This window comes from Daphnia magna, linkage group LG2 (genome assembly GCF_020631705.1).
Source record: "Daphnia magna isolate NIES linkage group LG2, ASM2063170v1.1, whole genome shotgun sequence".
Classification (NCBI taxonomy): Eukaryota; Metazoa; Arthropoda; class Branchiopoda; order Diplostraca; family Daphniidae; genus Daphnia; species Daphnia magna.
The window spans coordinates 8,393,414-8,411,088 of NC_059183.1; the positions used below are offsets into that span (position 1 = coordinate 8,393,414).

General features: G+C 39.0%; 3 protein-coding genes and 2 long non-coding RNA genes across 10 annotated transcripts; 2 read left to right on the top strand and 3 right to left on the bottom strand.

Moving 5' to 3' along the window:
* The first annotated feature begins 623 nt into the window (after window positions 1-623).
* On the top strand, window positions 624-3,160 carry LOC116917923 (la-related protein 7). 2 transcript variants are annotated; one of them, XM_032923543.2, is made up of 10 exons: window positions 635-773; window positions 848-1,226; window positions 1,284-1,357; window positions 1,426-1,539; window positions 1,612-1,776; window positions 1,841-1,920; window positions 2,008-2,289; window positions 2,364-2,598; window positions 2,673-2,814; window positions 2,874-3,160. In XM_032923543.2, exons 2-10 carry the CDS (start codon window positions 980-982, stop codon window positions 3,077-3,079), a joined length of 1,545 nt encoding a protein of 514 aa, XP_032779434.2. In that variant the 5' UTR covers window positions 635-773; window positions 848-979; the 3' UTR covers window positions 3,080-3,160. The 2 variants fall into 2 exon arrangements, with proteins under 2 accessions (XP_045024910.1, XP_032779434.2); XM_045168975.1 differs by having other exon boundaries at window positions 624-773; window positions 1,841-2,289.
* Window positions 3,161-3,560: 400 nt separating this feature from the next.
* Window positions 3,561-6,605, bottom strand: LOC116917911 (probable cytochrome P450 12a4, mitochondrial). Of its 5 annotated transcripts, none has more exons than XM_045168979.1 (14): window positions 6,493-6,556; window positions 6,379-6,434; window positions 6,255-6,322; window positions 5,781-6,051; window positions 5,532-5,664; window positions 5,228-5,452; window positions 5,070-5,146; window positions 4,808-5,009; window positions 4,651-4,733; window positions 4,486-4,565; window positions 4,254-4,423; window positions 4,115-4,193; window positions 3,848-4,054; window positions 3,561-3,784 (listed from the first exon to the last, which is right to left on the bottom strand). In XM_045168979.1, the coding sequence occupies exons 4-14, from the start codon at window positions 6,040-6,042 to the stop codon at window positions 3,674-3,676; spliced, it is 1,629 nt and encodes a 542-aa protein (XP_045024914.1). In that variant the 5' UTR covers window positions 6,043-6,051; window positions 6,255-6,322; window positions 6,379-6,434; window positions 6,493-6,556; the 3' UTR covers window positions 3,561-3,673. The 5 variants fall into 5 exon arrangements, with proteins under 5 accessions (XP_045024914.1, XP_045024913.1, XP_045024912.1 ...); XM_045168978.1 differs by having other exon boundaries at window positions 5,781-6,049; window positions 6,244-6,322; XM_045168977.1 differs by lacking the exon at window positions 6,379-6,434 and having other exon boundaries at window positions 6,493-6,605.
* A 68-nt stretch (window positions 6,606-6,673) lies between these two features.
* Window positions 6,674-9,078, bottom strand: LOC116916326 (probable cytochrome P450 49a1). Its single transcript, XM_032921558.2, has 11 exons — window positions 8,937-9,078; window positions 8,733-8,865; window positions 8,421-8,645; window positions 8,281-8,357; window positions 8,011-8,212; window positions 7,770-7,926; window positions 7,536-7,705; window positions 7,378-7,456; window positions 7,126-7,245; window positions 6,975-7,061; window positions 6,674-6,905 (listed from the first exon to the last, which is right to left on the bottom strand). Exons 1-11 carry the CDS (start codon window positions 9,049-9,051, stop codon window positions 6,798-6,800), a joined length of 1,473 nt encoding a protein of 490 aa, XP_032777449.2. The 5' UTR covers window positions 9,052-9,078; the 3' UTR covers window positions 6,674-6,797.
* Window positions 7,361-10,792, top strand: LOC116916336. The gene is made up of 6 exons (XR_004390596.2): window positions 7,361-7,471; window positions 7,558-7,672; window positions 7,772-7,910; window positions 7,980-8,234; window positions 8,489-10,423; window positions 10,530-10,792. It is a non-coding gene; the product is annotated as an uncharacterized LOC116916336 (long non-coding RNA).
* A 5,431-nt stretch (window positions 10,793-16,223) lies between these two features.
* LOC116916337 lies at window positions 16,224-17,565 on the bottom strand. The gene is made up of 2 exons (XR_004390597.2): window positions 16,654-17,565; window positions 16,224-16,574 (listed from the first exon to the last, which is right to left on the bottom strand). It is a non-coding gene; the product is annotated as an uncharacterized LOC116916337 (long non-coding RNA).
* Window positions 17,566-17,675: the final 110 nt, after the last annotated feature.

Sequence of the window (17,675 nt, forward strand, 5' to 3'; positions counted from 1 at the left end):
CTCCACAGTTACCTGTGACCTTGCATATTAATTGCAGGTTGAATTTTTAGAGTTGTGAAAAGTCTAAATGAAAGGCATTTCTCAGTCCTTTTTCCCGAAGGCAAAAACAAGATAGTTTCCTATCCTATCGTTACCTCATGGTCTGAAATGAGGTAATTTTCAGTTTTCCGTTTTGTTCCACTGTAGCCAGCATTTTAATCGCGCAAGACGGATAGTCAAATTATTTCCTCCATCGTATGCGCAAGTATTGAGCATGGGACCTGAGCGTGTGATGAGTGTCATCAACATTTTTCACTTGTCTTAGTGAGACGATTTAACGCTAAGTGCTCCAGTACAGCTATTCCATTCCGTCCCACAATTTCTTCTTTCGTTAACAAATTATTTCACTGTTGCAAGCACCTTTGACTGTTGGCCATAATGGCCAATACGATTACCATGGTATTGTATAACCGTGTTAAGGGTTGAATGTGTGTATGTTGGATGTGGTGGATGACGATTGATATTCTCTCTGTCGCTCACGGCTTGTCTCAAAAGCCGTCACGTACACAGTAAGTGTTCAAAAACAGTTCATTAGCTTAGACGGTTTCTTATGAAATTGCCAGATCGGTGTCAACTTAGGGTATATCTTAAGCCACGGTAAACCTAATGGACTCGACGTCGCTGATTTTAGAAGGTAAAGCACCAGCCTACATACTTAATCTATCCCCATCGCTTGCATTTGCAAATTATGAATGTTCAATTAAGGGCCACAGATATCATCAATGCTTCTTCCGGTAGGTTTGGCTTGCCATAGGTTCTGGGCTGTTCTGGGTTAATTTTTTTGTTTTTATTTTGGTAAACTTATAAGATTCTCGATCATCATACGTATGCACGATACCTCCGTCCATCTCCACCTAGCGGAAAAGAATCAAAACTATCAGGGAAAATCCACCGCGAAAACAATCCGTTGACGTTTATCACTCTTTGATCATTTCAAAAGATGGAAGATATCAAGGATGAAAACTTGTCTCTTAATAAACCTACGGATAAAGCTGACGATGCTGAAGTGAAAGAAGGATCAGTTGTTAAAGATGAGGCTTTATCAGGAACAGCCACTAAGAAAGGAAAAATTCGTAAAAGGAAAAAAGGACTTCATACAGCAATCAGGAATCAAATGGAATTTTATTTTAGTGATGCCAATATATCAAAAGATAGATTTATGCAAACTGTCATCAAAGATGGACCTGGTAATCCTTTTCATCATTTACATTTTCACAATGTATATAGTTTTTAACATTTCACAGAAATTCTACTTGATGTTTTCATGAACTTCAACAAGCTTCGTGCATTAACAGAGGATCCCAAGGAAATTGCTAAGGTTTGTTGGATTATTATCATCTCTCATCCTTTATCTAGCATTTGAAATACTGTTCTATGTATTATAAGGCTTTGAAATTCTCTACAATATTAAAACTGAGTGAGGATGAGACAAAGGTTTCAAGAATTACTCCCTTCCGCCCAAAGTCCCAAGAAGAAGTTGACCTCTGCACCTTATATGTGGTACGTTAAAAAATATAAATAATTTCAGTAGTTAATTGATCCATTTCCCCAAAATTAACTACATGTATCAAGGAGAACCTACCACCCCATGCCACAATAGAATGGATAACTAGTATATTTTCTGAATATGGAGATGTTGCATATGTTTCTTTGCCAAAATTTAAAGATGCATCACGAATCAAAGGGTTTGCATTTGTTGAGTTCAGTGATCCTGAGTCCGCTTCAAAAGCTGCCCAGGTAAGTTTTCTCTACTCCGTCCTAAATTAAGATAAGAAACAGTTAACTGAAATATTAATTGTAGGCATATGCAGCCTCAAGTGCCTATAGGCTACTCTCTGAAGACCCAGGACAGTTATGTAGCATACGGTCATTTAATGCAGAGTATGTCAGAATTTTTCATTTATATTTTACTGATGTCTTTCCTATTTCTTTGCACCTAGCTCATTTTTGTTTTAATTTTCACTTAAGGAATCGGGATGATAAAGCTACAGAGAACAAAGAGAACCCTAAAGCAGAGATAGAGGAAGAGCCCAATAATGAACCAAAAGCAAAAAGGCAGAAAGTGGAGAAAGATGAGCCACCAACAGAGGAACCTCTTCCCGTAAAACAGATAAGTGAAATGATTGTTGAAGCAGAAACAATTAGCAAAAATGAACCGAAAGATATTCAAAAGAAAAGACCTCAGTCACACATTTTTAAAGATGAAGTTAATCAAGAAAAACACAACTTGTCATTACAAGTCATGTCAAAGTAAGTTTCTTTTCGTCGTTTTAATGCCTGAATATGCCTGAAATAACTGCTAACTACCCCCCTTTCATTTTAAGGAAGGAGTGGAAGAAGTTGCGAAACAAGTACCTCGATATGCAGCGCAAGTGTGTTCGCCAAATTCGAATGAATTCTCGACGACAATACATGAACGAAAACCGATTCGGTTCGTCCACCGAAAAGTCTGAGCCGCAAACACTAGAGGTCAAACCTGAGCCCTGCCCCGAGTTTGAACCTGGTTTAATTGTCAAAATCATCCTCGATGAACCTATTTCGGATGCCAAACGTTTCAAAGTAAATTCTTTATTAAAACAACTGAGGGAAACCAGAAATGCAACTAATTGGAAATTTCCTATGACGCTTGTTAGAGTCAAGTCAAATGCCAGGATGGGGTAACCTATGTTGAAGCGCAAGATTGCGCCCAAGTTGCTTTTGTACGATGCACCGATGATACAGCAGCGCAATCTCTAGTAAAAAAAAATATATGGAGCCAATCGGAAATCCTTCAAGGTTTATCTCTTTTTCCAAAATGCTTTACTGAATAATTGGCATCACTATTGCGATTGTAGGTGAAGAAGAGCGCGATTATTGGAAAAAGATTGAAGAAAATCGATTGAAGAAACGTGATAAATCTTCGCGACCAAAAAAATCAGGAGCTGAACGAGCCCGTCAGAAAAAGGAATCTATAATTGATGCAGACCAACCCGGTTACCCGACTCGGGCTGTACAGCATAAAAATCTGCATATTCGTTTCGACGAAGAAAACGACGATTAGGTCACATACTCGCCATGACGGTCCAAATGATTGGTTTTATAAATTTCTCTTGTTCAAAGAGTACAACATTCTTGAGATCTGGTTCGCTTAATATTGTTTATTACCAACACAGACGTTCGTCTAAGCGCGATCCAGCACTTGGCAAATGTTGAAGAATTACAAGAGGTCTTCGTGTTCAGAGATTTCGGTGTACTGCCGACTGCTCCTGTGTACAGGGTTGGTGGTGTAATCGGCTGTTTCGTGAACTTGCATTACCTTATCATTGCAAACCGAAAGTAAGTAAGGCCACCGTGTTCCTTGGCTAAATAGCTTCAACGACTTAAAAAAAAACTTCCAGCTTTGAGACAGAAAATTCTGAGTTCAGCCAGGTGGCTGATTTGCTATTCATAGTGGTTGGCTTACCAGCTATTATGCTTAGTGCACACGGCATAATTGGCATTTGTTTAATGCATTTGGAACATTATGGCGAAAGAACGGAGTATTGCATTTGCAAATGTTTGCGTTTTAATCGTTCGAGTAGTGATATCGCACATATATCCAATTAAGAAGCGATGAACAAACAAATGTAACAAAAAGAAAAAACAAAGGCAGAGATTAATCCAAGTCAATGAACCTAAACCGCAGTGGCTTGTCGGGTGCATTTACTATTCGCGAGAGACATCCAATATCTTCGTAATGGTATTCGACTTTGAAGTTTTGCAAAATCTTGTTTGAAAAATGATGACATTAGCATTCGATATAATTGTTTGGCATTGAAATTTCTTTTACTTTGGTGGTTAATTGCCACATTTCAAGTTCGGCCAGTCGACGGCCTATGCACATGCGTGTTCCGAAACCGAAAGGAAGTACCACGTATTTGTGGTGATGACTTTCAAGTGGATCCCCCTTAATCCACCGTTCTGGTACAAATGCTTGGGCATTTGGGAAATACTCGTCCATGAGTGCCATCAGTTGATGAAGAAACACCACCAGCGACTTAAAAAAGAGAAGCTTAAATAGAAGCGTGAAAGAGATTGAATTGAATATGACATTTACTCCTTTAGGAACACGATAACCGGAGAGCACTAGGTCCTTGTCGATGATACGGGCATTTCCAACCGCCGCTGGCCTTAACCTAGAAAACTAGCAACATAGAATATTGAACGAAAATGTACAAACATAAGAGTTAACTAACCGCAGACTTTCTTTGATGCAGGCCTTTAAGTAATGAAGTTCGTTGAGAGCTCCGGGAGTGACCAGTTTACCTTTGGGTCCGACAACGGTGAGTATCTCATTTCGTAATTTTTCTTGTTTTTCTGGATTTCTTGCCAAGAAATAGAGAAGGAATGAAGTGGTGTGTGACGTCTACGGAAATGGAAGAATGTATTCTTTTGTAATGAATGGAGAAGGATGCGCGTCTTAATTACCGTGTCAATTCCTGCCATGAGCATATCAATCACCATGACAGTAGCGTCTTTCACAGACATTCCACGGATAAAGAACTCCTCTAAATACCAAAGGTTATTTTGTTTTTAGATATTAACTAAAGTTGAATCGTAATTCAACTCTAAACAAACACTATTTCAATTTACCTAGAATACTCGGATCTTCTTCAGAATCGGCTGGTTTGTGCTTCATCATCTCTATGGTCTGCTTAACGTACTTCAGGGCCGTACTGAATGGCAGAATGCATTAACTGGTATTTTACTCTAGGTTAACCAATAATTGCAAAAATAAACACTGATTTACTCAGTGAAAAAGTCCTGCGCTTCGTAAAGCCTTCGGAGTTTCGGTGTTGAAATGTACTTCCATACTGGAAGACCGTATTCGAGCTCATTGACGGCAGTGAATGACAGGTTAGCGGCACTGATCATCTTTTGGGCTTCTGAATCTGGTGCCAGATTAGGATCTAGACATCCTAGTCTAGTATTGAAACCGACTACCCCCACAGCTGTGGAAATTTTGAAAGATTTATGATATGCGATCTTTTGTAACTAATGTTTACACTTACATTCTAGAGCCCACCGATACATCTCGTTGACAAAGTCAGGATTCATCTCATTGTTTTCCTGCCGGATCAGCCGAATTCTGTGATAATGCGAAATGGAAATAATTTTTTGTTTACACTTCAAAATGGTTCGTTTCATCAAGAATAGAAGAATACGTCACCTGTCAATAAATTCTTGGGCGATTTGGCCTAATACTGGAACGTAATTGTTTACGTTTTTCGTTTTCAGGAAAGGCTGTTGAGCTTTGGAACGAATGTTCCACCAAGGTTCACCGTTACCCGCCAAAATTCCGGCGGAAGTAAATTGGTCTATGCGTTCTGCGCGATAAGCTTTCAATGTCTCGAATCCCGGACGATCGGGAAATTTGCCTTCGGCACGAAGAACCCTGTGCAACATACGGGTTGATTAGCAATAAAATTCTTTCTAAAGAAAAATAGAGAGATAAATTCTGAAGAAATTGTCACTTTTCAGCATCCTCGGGCCTTGCGGTCGAAACCAGCGGAGGTAATCCCGGAATGGTATCTCTCCATATGTAACCAAGCTCCTTGAACCGAAGTTGATGTAGCTCCAGCACGCGATCCACTGGTATCCCAGCTCCTGTATCATATTCCTTTTTTCAGTCTTGATATTTATTTCGTTTTTAAAATTTACTGTGCCTATTTTTTGTTATTGGATTCTCTTTAACTAAGTTGGCCATAGAGAAGATACGATACCTACAATGGGAAGTAGACCCCAACTAGTTCCTAGAAGAGGCAACACTCGAATACTAGGCATTTCGTCAAAAGGTTTGGCATTATTCCATTCAACATCTTCGACAGTAGAATTATCTCGGCCATTATTGGTTGTATTGTTTTTTAGGACGGCCTGTGAAGAAGCGACCGAGGCTTTGCAACGCCGGACGACGCATGTCTGAATCACGAACTGTTGTTGATAAAACACACCCAACCTTCGCCCAAGATTAATATTAGCCATCATACCGCTCCTATAAAACCAAGGTAAATATTTCAGTTTAGTTATCTTACTTGGATGCATCAGCACAATAGTTTAATTCTTATCTTACGATGACTGCACGTTTGTGAAAGGATTAGGGCCGTTTCGTATAACAAAGAATAAATAGGCTGACAAAATATGTCAGTCTGCGTAGCAAATCGAAAATTAAGAAATCGTGACGTTTACCTGGATCAGAGGGCCTTGTATCCTGTTGGTCCGCAGCAATTTTGACGTAGCGCTTACAGTACCAACAGCTGTTCACGACCTAAAAAAATAACACGAATCATCCGAGTGTTAGTCTAGGGACCTTTGAATCTATACAATCTTTTGCGTGAATCCTGCCAGCTTATTGCTTCACTGCCCCACACAGGCTGACACTTGCGTGTTTTAACATTGGAATTAGAAAGGTCACATACTGAAATAACACATATTTACCTTATGTGTGACTGATGGCAATCCAAATAGCCGTGAGACCTAGTTTGTACTGTCATGTACGGGCAAGTGTACGCGGGCAGTACCACTGATAAATAAATACTACGCGCCCAGCAAACAGCACTGCGCATGTGCAACATTTAAAAAATTTGAATTATTTTCCTAATCAGCGCCAGCGCCAGAATTACGTCATAAGAATACAGCTTTATTGATACCCATGCAAAACAATATATATGTACATGAAATGTCCCATTGCGTATAAATTACAATCACTTATAAATCACAGATGAGTTAACGTAAATGGCAGTTTACAAGTCAATAAACTTAAAGAGTAGCGGTTTGTCAGGCATGTTGGTCATTCGCATGAAGCAACTCATATCTTCGTGGTCGTATTCCACCTTGAAATTTTGTAGCATCTGCGGAATAAAATTAAAATTGAATAGCTTCCGCTAGAACAGGATGGAATAAGAAGGTAGCTTTCTTACCTTAATGGTTAGCTGCTGGATTTCGAGTTCGGCAATTTTTCGACCTATGCACATCCTTGTTCCACAACCAAATGGCAGCGTCACGTACTGTTCAAGCGCATATAATAGTTACTTTACTTTTCACAATGATTACAGGTGATTAATAGCATACCGGATGATGGTGGCTCTCTTGCAAATCGCCTTTGATCCAACGCTCTGGAATGAATTTTTCTGCTTCTGGGAAATTCTCGTCGAGACGACCCATCAATTGGTGAAGTGCAGCTACAAGAGTCTACAAACATTTTCGAAAAATTAATGAATTTTTGTTTTCAAATTAGGCAATTCTGTGGGTTACAAATAGGTTTGTTTAAAATTTAAAAAAATATAATTAAAAAAAAAGGCCATTTTAGTAAATTTTGCTTACCCCCTTTGGTATAATGTAGCCAGATAGAACGAGGTCCTTATCAGTGATACGGGCGTTTGCATTGGCGGCTGGCATCAACCTGTTCAAAAATGAAGTAAAGAATTTGAATTTGCCGAGACTTTAAAACTGTTGCTATCGTCTATGGAATTTCAACTGACCTGAAACTTTCTTTGATGCAAGCTTTAAGGTACGGTAAACTGTTTAGCGCGCTGGCAGTGGCGGTACTTCCTTTAGGTCCGACAACGGAAAAAATTTCTTGCCTCAACTTCTCCTGTTTTTCTGGATTTCTCGCCAAGTAATAGAGCAAGAATGCACTTGTGTTGGCACTCTGTGTAGAGCAATCAATTATTGGTCAAACAGCATAATCTTTGTTGATTCAATTGATTGCTTACAGTGTCTACTCCGGCCATCAACATGTCTATAACCATTGTGACGACATCGCTGGGTTCCATTCCGCGCACAAGCAGCTGTTCAAGAATGCTTAAATAGGAATCGAACGAGCTTCCTTTCAAGGCCTCCACCGTCTGGCTGATGTATTTTATCGTCGTACTAATAACGCATAATGTAAAAAGACCATCTGTTATTGGCCTCTGTCTCTAAAGGTTAAGCGCTCGCTAATCTAAATCAACTCACTCTGTCAAGAAATCTTGGGCATCGTAGAGTTTTTGCAGCATCGGAGTCACGAAGAACTTCCAGAACGGAAAGTTGTGCTCCAGATCGTTGATGGCATCAAACGAGAAGTTGGCGGCATTTATCAATTTTTGTGCCTCCGAATCTGGAGCTAAATCCGGTCGGAGGCAACCTAGCCGAGTATTCAATCCAACCACACCGACAGCTGAAAAACGTTCCAAAATTCCGTAAGTTATGTAGGATTATTATTTTAGCTTCATCTATTCAACTTACATTCAAGTGCCCATCTGTACATATCGTTGATGAAATCTGGTTTCATTTCATTGTTTTCAGGTCGAATCAAACGAATTCTGTTACAGCCAAAATGAGATTTTTAATCGTTCACGTCAGCTGTGAACTTCTTTTTTCATTACCTGTCGATAAAATCTTCAGCAATGTCGTTCAAAACGGGTATGTAATGCGTAGCATTTTTCGGTTTCAGAAACGTTTGCTGGGTTTTCGACCGTGTCTGCCACCAAGCGTCGCCACTTGAGAGCAAAATACCGGCGGAGGTGAAGTCTTTGATCCGTTGGGCACGATAGGCTTTAATCGTATCCATACCCGGACGCACCGGATGCTTTCCTTCTGTTTTAAATAATCTTTTTTTTTTTTTTTTCAGAAAGAAACAGATAGTTAGCTATTGTATCAAGTTCTTTATGAATTCAAAAAGTTAAAAACTAAAGTACTTTTCAACATCTTCTGGTCTGGCAGTATAGACGATGGGTGGTCTTCCAGGAACGATATCTCTCCAGATGTATCCGAATTGCTTAAAGCGAAGCTTTTGCAATTCAAGCATTCTACTGATGGGAATTCCATCTCCTGCAGGGCACAAGTTAGTTTTTGAAATTTTAGCGATTCATAAAAAGGAAGGGAAAAGAGGGGTTTCTTACCGATATGAGGAAACATGCCCCAAGTAGTACCGATGATTGGTAAAACCCGAAGTCCCGGCACCTGATCAAATGGTTTAGCGTTATCAAATTCGGTTGCGCTCATTCTTTTAGACATGCGTGGCTATTTCGTGATGAGGGGATGACCAGACACAGCCGTTGTAAGCGTCTGAAAGGTTATGTCTGTAAGATAAGATGATCCACGTGTCAATTAGAACGAACCAATAACTACACTGCTGCTAGTCGTTATCGCAGCTATTATACGAGTTATTTTGGTTGGACTATAATCATCCTAACAGAAATGGTAGTTATCTAACACTTGATATTTGCCTTCTGAATTAGGACGGATATGGGCCTATCTATAGCATAAGATCCATTTCCAAAGTTCTATATCTGTAACCATCACGACTTGAACCTAAAGTGCCCGTTATTGTCCCTAAATTAGTAACGACCACTCCTTGTAGCTACAGGTGTTGTGACGGCTGGGTACTGGTGGTAAGTGAACTTCTATCGTAACGAGATTAGTAATCACGCCTAGATTAACCGTTCGCTGTTTGTTTGGGTTTCACTTTGTATAAATAGTCGATGCTATCTTTTTACGTTTAACAACCATTAGTTTCATGATTTGGAAAAAAAACGGTTATTTGGAAATTGCAGTCTATCGGTATACGGGCGAAAAATTTAACTTGCTGATCTCCATTATGGTTTAGCATTTAAACAATTTCCAGCTTTACCACTACTCTGGTAAAAAAATCAATGAATGCCTACTTTTAATTATGGATCAAAGACAAAGAACATTTGGAACTAGCAAGACAAACAAGCTGGAAAATAGCATCAGACATTACCAATTTACGATGACGTTCCAGTCAAACTGTACGTGACAGGTCTTAAGGCAAATTAACAAGCACTTCAACAAATAAGATTGTATTACCCCGAAATTTTCGTGAAATGGGGAGTTTTTCCCTTAATTTTTCTTTTAGAGGAATACGATGTCGGTGACCTTGTCTCTACCCAGAAAAAACAAAAGTGTAGACTTTTCCTTTTGCAAGAAAAGGTTTTCCTTACTCTCCCTCTGGAAGAAATCGCTGGCTACGCCCCTGTCGCAAACTATTTTGAATTGAGAAGTCTGTCTAGTCTAGACAAACTACATATCTCAACCGCGTTCCATGCGCTGAAGAAAGAAAAGAAACGAATGATCCTGACAGTTCCAGCATTATATCTGAAATGCTGAATCTCGTGATGATCGTTAGTGGAAAACAATCGGACATTTCAAATTGTGCGTTACGGTGATGACACGATTTCGCTAGTGCAATACAAGAAGTGAAATTCCATTACGGTTTGCTCGCTATCCCTAACTAGTGTAACGTTATTGAAGAACTATGCAAGACAAACTAAAAGGAGTTTTTTTTTTTTTAAATACCATGTTAGAAAATTCGCAAGCAAGGCAAGAAATGAACAGAAAGTCAGCAACGCGACACCAGCAAAAACAGGTAACTAACTATACACTTTTCTATAAAAAAAACTACGCAAATGCTATTGCGTCAGTCTGATCTTTCCATAATAAAATACGAAACTACAACGTTTGTTATTCTTTAGATGGAATGAATTTTAGAGACATCTAGCCATAATAATTTCTTTAATAGAGAGGATATGGGATAACGTTAGGCCACAAAACTCTAATTCCCTGTCCACAAAAGCGAGGATCTTGTCCGTAAAGGATGAATGAAATATTAGCAATTTAATTTTTTTTTTTTTAGTGACTCAGACTTTCTGAGGGACTTTATAGTGATTTGAACGCAACTTTGCAAAATAGAGATTAAGTACGGTAAATGTTTTACGAATGTCATGGCCTACAATTCCGTCCAACTAAAAAAAGAAAGATTCTGGCGTAGCTGGTGAAATTCCTTTCGAGGTCAAGGTACATACAAATGTTTTCTACATTAACATTAGGTATTTTATTTTTAACTTCAACGTTGAGCTTATAAATTAACTTCGTACTTAAATATCAGACAGCCAGCTGAGATTTTTGCATTTGTTCAGGCCGTGATAACGTAAACCTTAGCTTCCGCATTGTTATTAATTACATTTAACATAAACCGCAATGCAGTTGTCCAACACATGTTCTGTTTCGTGAATCATGAATGTCAACGTTCAACACGTTTAATATCTTTGAGATATTTGTATTGCTTATTCATAAAAGTAAATGGCTAAAACTTCTTCATTTATCGCATATGTAGGTCTAATACACTTAAAAAATAATTATATATAGGCCTATTGTTTATCTAAATTTAAACATTTTCTAATACGATGCTTATAAGTCTATATCTAGGCATGTCGTGCAGCGTGCTTTTGTTTCAGCCCGTGCACGGTAACGGAGAGCTCTTACCGTATGGTTGCTTTTGTGGTAGCTAAACAAAGCGTGTGTTTCTATAGGTTCGTTGGGTAGCTTGACGAGCCTCGGAACTAATAATTTTGCTTTTCTCACTGGCAGTTTTATTAAAATTTTCGAAATTCACACGACACCACCCACTAAATAATCGATTTACAGTCGTGAAATCAGGAGTCATTGTGTACGCACTCAATGGCCTCCACGTATGCATATCGTATGCATATATGGTATCGAGGGTATTGCGGGAGAAACAATCGCTGTCGTGGCGTTAATAATCGACTCAATCCCGAATTTCTGTTTTTGGGCGGCCACCCAACGATAACAAGTTTGAACAGTGGAGGGTGGGTTGATGTCGATGGCTAAACGAAGATTCTTGCTATCTCATGTTCTAAAGCCGTCATATGTGTGTTGACATGCTTTGAAAATATAATACAAAAATGGACTCCACGACCCTGTTCCAAAGCAGCAATGATTTCAACAAGTCGAAAAGTCGCTTTGATTAGAACCATTGACGTTTCACATTGAAAAATTCGCTACGTGAATGTCCTACGTAGACACATCACGGAATAATTCAAAAACAAAAACGACCGTGAAACATAAATGGAAAAGGTTTTGTGCCAACATAGGACTATCCGTTTGAAAATCATTGTTGATTTTCTCAACGCACGCCATTAATTAAAGGTTATTTTTACCTAATCAAAAGTTTGTTTTTCACAATTATGATATTTTGAGCTATCATTGAAACGAAAATGTTTTTCCTGCGTCACAGACTATGACACCTTAATCTCAAGATTGATTTTTGCTGTCGTGGACGTCATGTAATTTTAAACACACCATATCATTGACACACGGCGAACCAACATTGATGACAAAATAAACCATTTCAAACACACTGGAGTGCTGTCTAAGGGCTCACCATAAGTACGAATCAACAGGGCGTCAGGGAAATTTTTACGTTTATCTCTATGAAAATTCGTCTGTTTTGCTTTGTGAAATCAGCGGATTTAATATTAGATTTCGGGTGTCTAGACAGACCTAACATTTGAAACTCGACACAGTTTTCGAGCATAAAGTGGGGCGCAATTCGATGCTAAAAAATTACGTTGCGTTCATTGCCACATTTACCTTTAATCATGCGGGAAACGTACAGAAAAAGGTAACAAGTAATAAGCAACAGACCGATTGCGAGCCACCTTTCTTGTACGTGTGCTGTTGTAGAGAACGGGCATTGCGACACCGTCTTTGTTGCTAGTCACCATTTTCCTGCCTCCCACTCCTCCCGCAAAGTACATAGTGATAAATTTACATTAATAGCTGACCTTTATTCTGTCGATCAGGTAAGATAAAAGTACAACAGTACAGTCAGTTTTAAATACTTTTACACTTTAAAAACTATTTGCTATACATTCTCAATAACTAAACAAACTAACACACTGAGATTAAAGAACAGTACAAAGGAAACATTTCATGTATGTGATTATCATAAGAAGCCACAGGTTGACTGTCACCATACAATTCATCTACCTTCATCTCCCTTGCGCTTATTCATTTTTAAGCGTCCTGTATGCTCGGAAAATGATCAGTCCTTTAAACTTTTTAAGAATTTGTGCAACAGGTATACTATTCTATTTCTCCCAAATACCTGACAATTGAATACATTTAACCAAACATCGAGCTAAATGTAGTAGATTACTGTATGCTAGAGGTATTAGACGATGCTAAACGACAATGGCTACGTGGGGGAGTGTAGAATATGCGCAACTCAAACAACATTGTTGATACGTTGAAGATGATAGAAAAACCAGCCCATCGTGTGATCTAAAGATAAAAATACTGCGCAGTTGATTCAAAAATGCCAGTGATTATTATTTTGTCTACATACTGATTGACCGCAATGAAACGATTAGACTCGACCTTACGACTTTGGGATAAAATTTCAAACCGTACGAAATGCGATGCCTAATCGTTATAATTGACAATTTCCCTCTTCCAGAATAATCGAAGCTGCCGTAATGATGGCGGTCATGTAATGGACATGCCGTTCGTGAAATAATGCGTTGGTCTTTGTATTTGTTTACACCGAGTTGCAGTTGAAATGTTTACATAAGTTCAGTCCACTTTGAATGTATAATGCGTAAACTACCGAAATGTACAAAGTACCTTGTAGTCCAATCCATTGACCTTCACCTTCATCTTTATATTTTGGTCTCCGCCCAGCTTGAACCTGACATTTATCTAGTTTTCATTTTGTGTCTTAACATAAGGACTAAAATACAGATCTATTATTGATTATGCTATTACGTCTTTTTTTCCTGTGTGTATTTCGTAACGCCCATCAGCTGCACTTGCTACACACAGTGATTACGCATCGAGCCGCGCCCTGACTGACGTGGGAAATGGTTGCCTTTTATTCTGCCGTCCCGTTAAAATACAAAGACGCTGAAATTGAAAGCAAATGGTTGCGTGAGTACTGGTCTCAAATCGGGCAATGTGTATGGTCAGTATTTCTCAGTAGATACACGAACAGACAATATAACAACTTAGTTGGTGAGCATTTCAACCCGGTTGAACGGGAACGTTCGAAAAGGTAGTCTAACAATTCAGTAGCTTTACAGTCTGCTGTTGTCAAGCGATATTCTTTTTTTATGCGCAATGAGAATAGATCCATCCATAAAAAAAAGGTATGTCGAGAGATTATACCAGGTAGATAGCTGCTTCGATAACTCGCGTTTTGAAGGTCGAAAGAAAGTCACTTAGTCAAATAGTTAGTGAGTATAAACCGTTGATTGTAAATGTAAAACAAATATCAGTAACGATTTAAATGTTTGACAGCCTATGACGCTCAAACATTTCAAAGCGGCTGTTTATCAATGTATTAACCTACAATGACAAATAACGAATAATGTATCGAAAAACCTTGAAACAAACGTCCATTCAGTTTTAAATGCTACGAAAATAAATACAGAGGTTAGGTTTAAGAACCATATGAAATTTCATTTCACCTGTTTGCCCTTTACATGAAAATCCAGTCCATGCCCGTGTCCTCTGAGCCTTTGATTACACGTAGGTAAGACGTAAATCTAAAATTTCTTTGACACAAATGGTGTTTCTGCCGGTGTCAATAGACACGTTTGGTATCGATATTTAATACAGACATCAAACACACACGTCCTAGTCCGCTAGAAGTCTAAAATATCTGTAGGGAAAATTATTTTATTTCATGAAAGAGTTCGCCATTCGCTTGCCATTGTCAATCCAGATGTAGCAGCATCCGAATGCAGTTCTAACACGTGCCTAGTACTCGGCAAAAACAAAAATAAAACTCTTGCTCAGCAAGTTTCGCCGGAAATCGTACGCGTTTCTTGGCAAAAATCGTAATGTTAGTCATTGAATTCTGAAGATATTCTTGGTTTTCTTTTTTTATCTGGAAATTTACGATTGCTGGTGAATTTCATCGACACATTGCTTTCACCTCCACCTACCCAGGACGACATGACATCGTGTTGGAAAAGTAAGCAAAAGCCTTCAGTAAAGGGTGTCATACATTTTTCTCGAAAGATCAATGTTCTTTCAAAGAAAGGTTACTTCTCCTCTAACAACAAAGCAAAAACAAAAATTTTATTTATGACCTTTCCATTCAATTTTTGTGTGGGTGGTTGAGCATTAGCAAGAGTTATGGTAACCTAGTTGTAGTTTTTGGTTGATGGGGAAAGGTAAGCTTTCGCATTTTTTTTAATTACAGCTGGTCCAAGGTTAGGACGTCTCCACTCAAAACGAGGCTTAGAAATTGAGCATTGAGAAAAAAAAAATAAAAAATGAAAAGTCTCGGCACGTGCGTTCATCGAAACAGACGTTCCTATCTCTTGGCTACTTTGCATATTTGCCCTTGTGCATGATCTAATGAGAGCAACTCCATATCAGTGATGATACCGTACTAAACGGACACACTTTCGTGTATTGCTTGCAAGGCCTATAGTTCGTCAAATTCTTATAGGAAATTAAATTTGTCTTAATTGTTTACTTTCAAGCTGTGATTGCCTGTACACCATCTGCCCTCTATTTCCCTCATCATAGTAACATACTTGTTTAAGCAAAAGAATTGAGTTGTAAGGCGACCTAGAAGTGACAGCAGGATTTTCAGGGAATGGGCATTTTGGCAATGATCCTTTGCAACATCATCGGCGGATATGTTCTTTCTACGTGTATCAGTTCAAACGCTTTGGCTCGTAGAGGCCGAGACACTCCACAGCTTATTTACGCTGTCCTTAATGACGGCCAACAGTGTCGTTGTCAAAATTTACAAACAGAACTTTCTAGTTTCGACCGCTTTTCATTCGAGTCTGTGGCAATCTCAAGGTACAAATTCCACACCATCTTTTTTTAAATTCTTCCTTTATACGATTTGTCCTGAACTGCGCAACATTTTTATTGTTATTATTTATTTTGGTTGTGCCTCGGATATAGTTCATGTGCAAGTAAACGCAAATAGAAAGACGAAGACTTGATTGATGGGTCTCATCTGAAACACGTATCGATCAGAAATTTATTATAAAACAGGTAAACAATATTCTATTTTTTGTGTGTATGTGTGTGTGTGTCTGATTAGAATTTCGTTTGTTGTAATATTTTGTAGGGTGTGGCCAGGAAAAGATTCCTGTCGATAGTGTCGTATTTCATGCTGCCAAATGCGAATTTCTATGGCGAAGGACGTCAAATTAGATGGTGATCAATGTAACCTAGTGGATTTTAAAATTCCATTCAGGTTAACCATTGAAATAGAATTAACTTGTTCTTCCAACAATTCTGATTTGCCAATCATTGCGAAATTCAGTCTGCGCAGTAAAGGCACACATTTATGAGGTAAAAAAAAAATGGCTGAGTTCATTATAAAATTCAATCCCTGGAGTTTATAAACGTTTAATTCAATAATTATTATTGAAGCTAAGCACAATTAGTTCAGCAATCAAGATGGTGGTACCGATCCAATCGGTATTTATTGAACTTTCGACTGGGCGTTGATTTCGGCTGATTGATGTTAACGTGTCCACGTTGATTGGTTACCTACCTGGTCTAGACTGGTACAATGAGTTTCCATCACAGCCAATTGTGTTCGAGTTTCTAAACGGCCGCCGCGTTGGGTGTATGTACACAAATTACTCAAGAAGTTGGCCAACATCCGTCTTATACCTCTCACCTGGATTTCAGCTGGCGACAGAAGATAATGCAATGTGCATGATGTGAGCATCGCACACCTAAACGTAGACATGCCGTCATTTCGTTTATCCAAACTTGCATCAATCTGATAAATTTAGAAGTGGCAGTTATACGTACAACAAAATTCCACTCTGTTCTAATTCTCCATTTTGTAATTCGTTAAAGATCGTCTATGTCCGTGTTCGTCAACACTTTAGGCATTTCTGGAACCAAATTTTTCTGAGGGTTGAACATGGATCGCTAGCGTTGCACACGAATAGTCTTTAAGGAACGCACATGATGGCAACTGACAATACCAAGAGAAATATCATCAGCTGGTCGTTTATGAAGGAAAGTAGCCAATATCCATTAGAGCTTTCGGCAAGCTGCTTTAGCTATTTCAATAGCAAAAGAAAGAAGCTGTATGTCTTATCACGCAGTTCAACCTTAAGCCAAAAAATCAGTATTTCTTTTCGTCAAATGTTTGCCAGTTGCGTTGTTTTGTTTTACCAGCTTTTTTCTTTTGTTTTTTCTTGTTCCGGCAAGTTTACAGTTCCTGTGAAAAAACGTACAGACACACAACATGATGCAGCCGGGGAACGCCAAGGCTTATTTTTGTCTCTCAGCAGCTGAGAGAATAGGAAAAGGAGCAACAGCCGCAGAATAAAAAAGCAACAGAGGGAACTCTCACGAGGAGGGGCGGTTATGAAACAAGAAGCCAAACGAACAAAACACACCGAAAAGATCCTTTTTCTCACTGACGCTCTTCACGTTTGCTCACTATTTTGTTGTAGTTTTCTTTTTGAATCCGCATCCTGTGGGAGAGATGATGGTATGCAGCTGGGCGGAGACATGAAGAAAGGGGTTTCTTTTCTTTTTTTGGCCCGGCTTTCCCGACTCCGCGGATTCACGCCGACCGCATCCCGACCAACCCGAAACAGCTGAGAGTCACAAAGAAAAAGAGACTAGTGGATGCATACCTTGGTGTATACTGGCAAGGCAGGAGGGAGGGTTTCTTTTTCCTTTAAGAAACTTGTGGATGTCTAGTGTATAGAAGCGACAACTTCAAATCAGTTCATCGGATGGATAGCGGCAGTTTCGACGCTCTGTGCAGCTCTGATTCTAGTGGGACTAAGAAGGACCTTTACATCACCGGTCCT

Coding starts and splice junctions, on each gene's coding strand:
- LOC116917923 (XM_045168975.1), top strand. CDS start 980: ATGGAAGATATCAAGGATGAAAACTTGTCTCTTAATAAACCTACGGAT. Junction 1,358..1,425: donor ATCCCAAGGAAATTGCTAAG/GTTTGTTGGATT, acceptor ATGTATTATAAG/GCTTTGAAATTCTCTACAAT. Junction 1,777..1,840: donor CCGCTTCAAAAGCTGCCCAG/GTAAGTTTTCTC, acceptor TATTAATTGTAG/GCATATGCAGCCTCAAGTGC.
- LOC116917911 (XM_045168977.1), bottom strand. CDS start 6,042: ATGATGGCTAATATTAATCTTGGGCGAAGGTTGGGTGTGTTTTATCAA. Junction 5,010..5,069: donor GTATCGGTGGGCTCTAGAAT/GTAAGTGTAAAC, acceptor AAATTTCCACAG/CTGTGGGGGTAGTCGGTTTC. Junction 4,424..4,485: donor TCATGGCAGGAATTGACACG/GTAATTAAGACG, acceptor CCATTTCCGTAG/ACGTCACACACCACTTCATT.
- LOC116916326 (XM_032921558.2), bottom strand. CDS start 9,051: ATGTCTAAAAGAATGAGCGCAACCGAATTTGATAACGCTAAACCATTT. Junction 8,646..8,732: donor AGACCAGAAGATGTTGAAAA/GTACTTTAGTTT, acceptor AAAAAAAAAAAG/ATTATTTAAAACAGAAGGAA. Junction 7,927..8,010: donor GCCCAAGATTTCTTGACAGA/GTGAGTTGATTT, acceptor ATGCGTTATTAG/TACGACGATAAAATACATCA.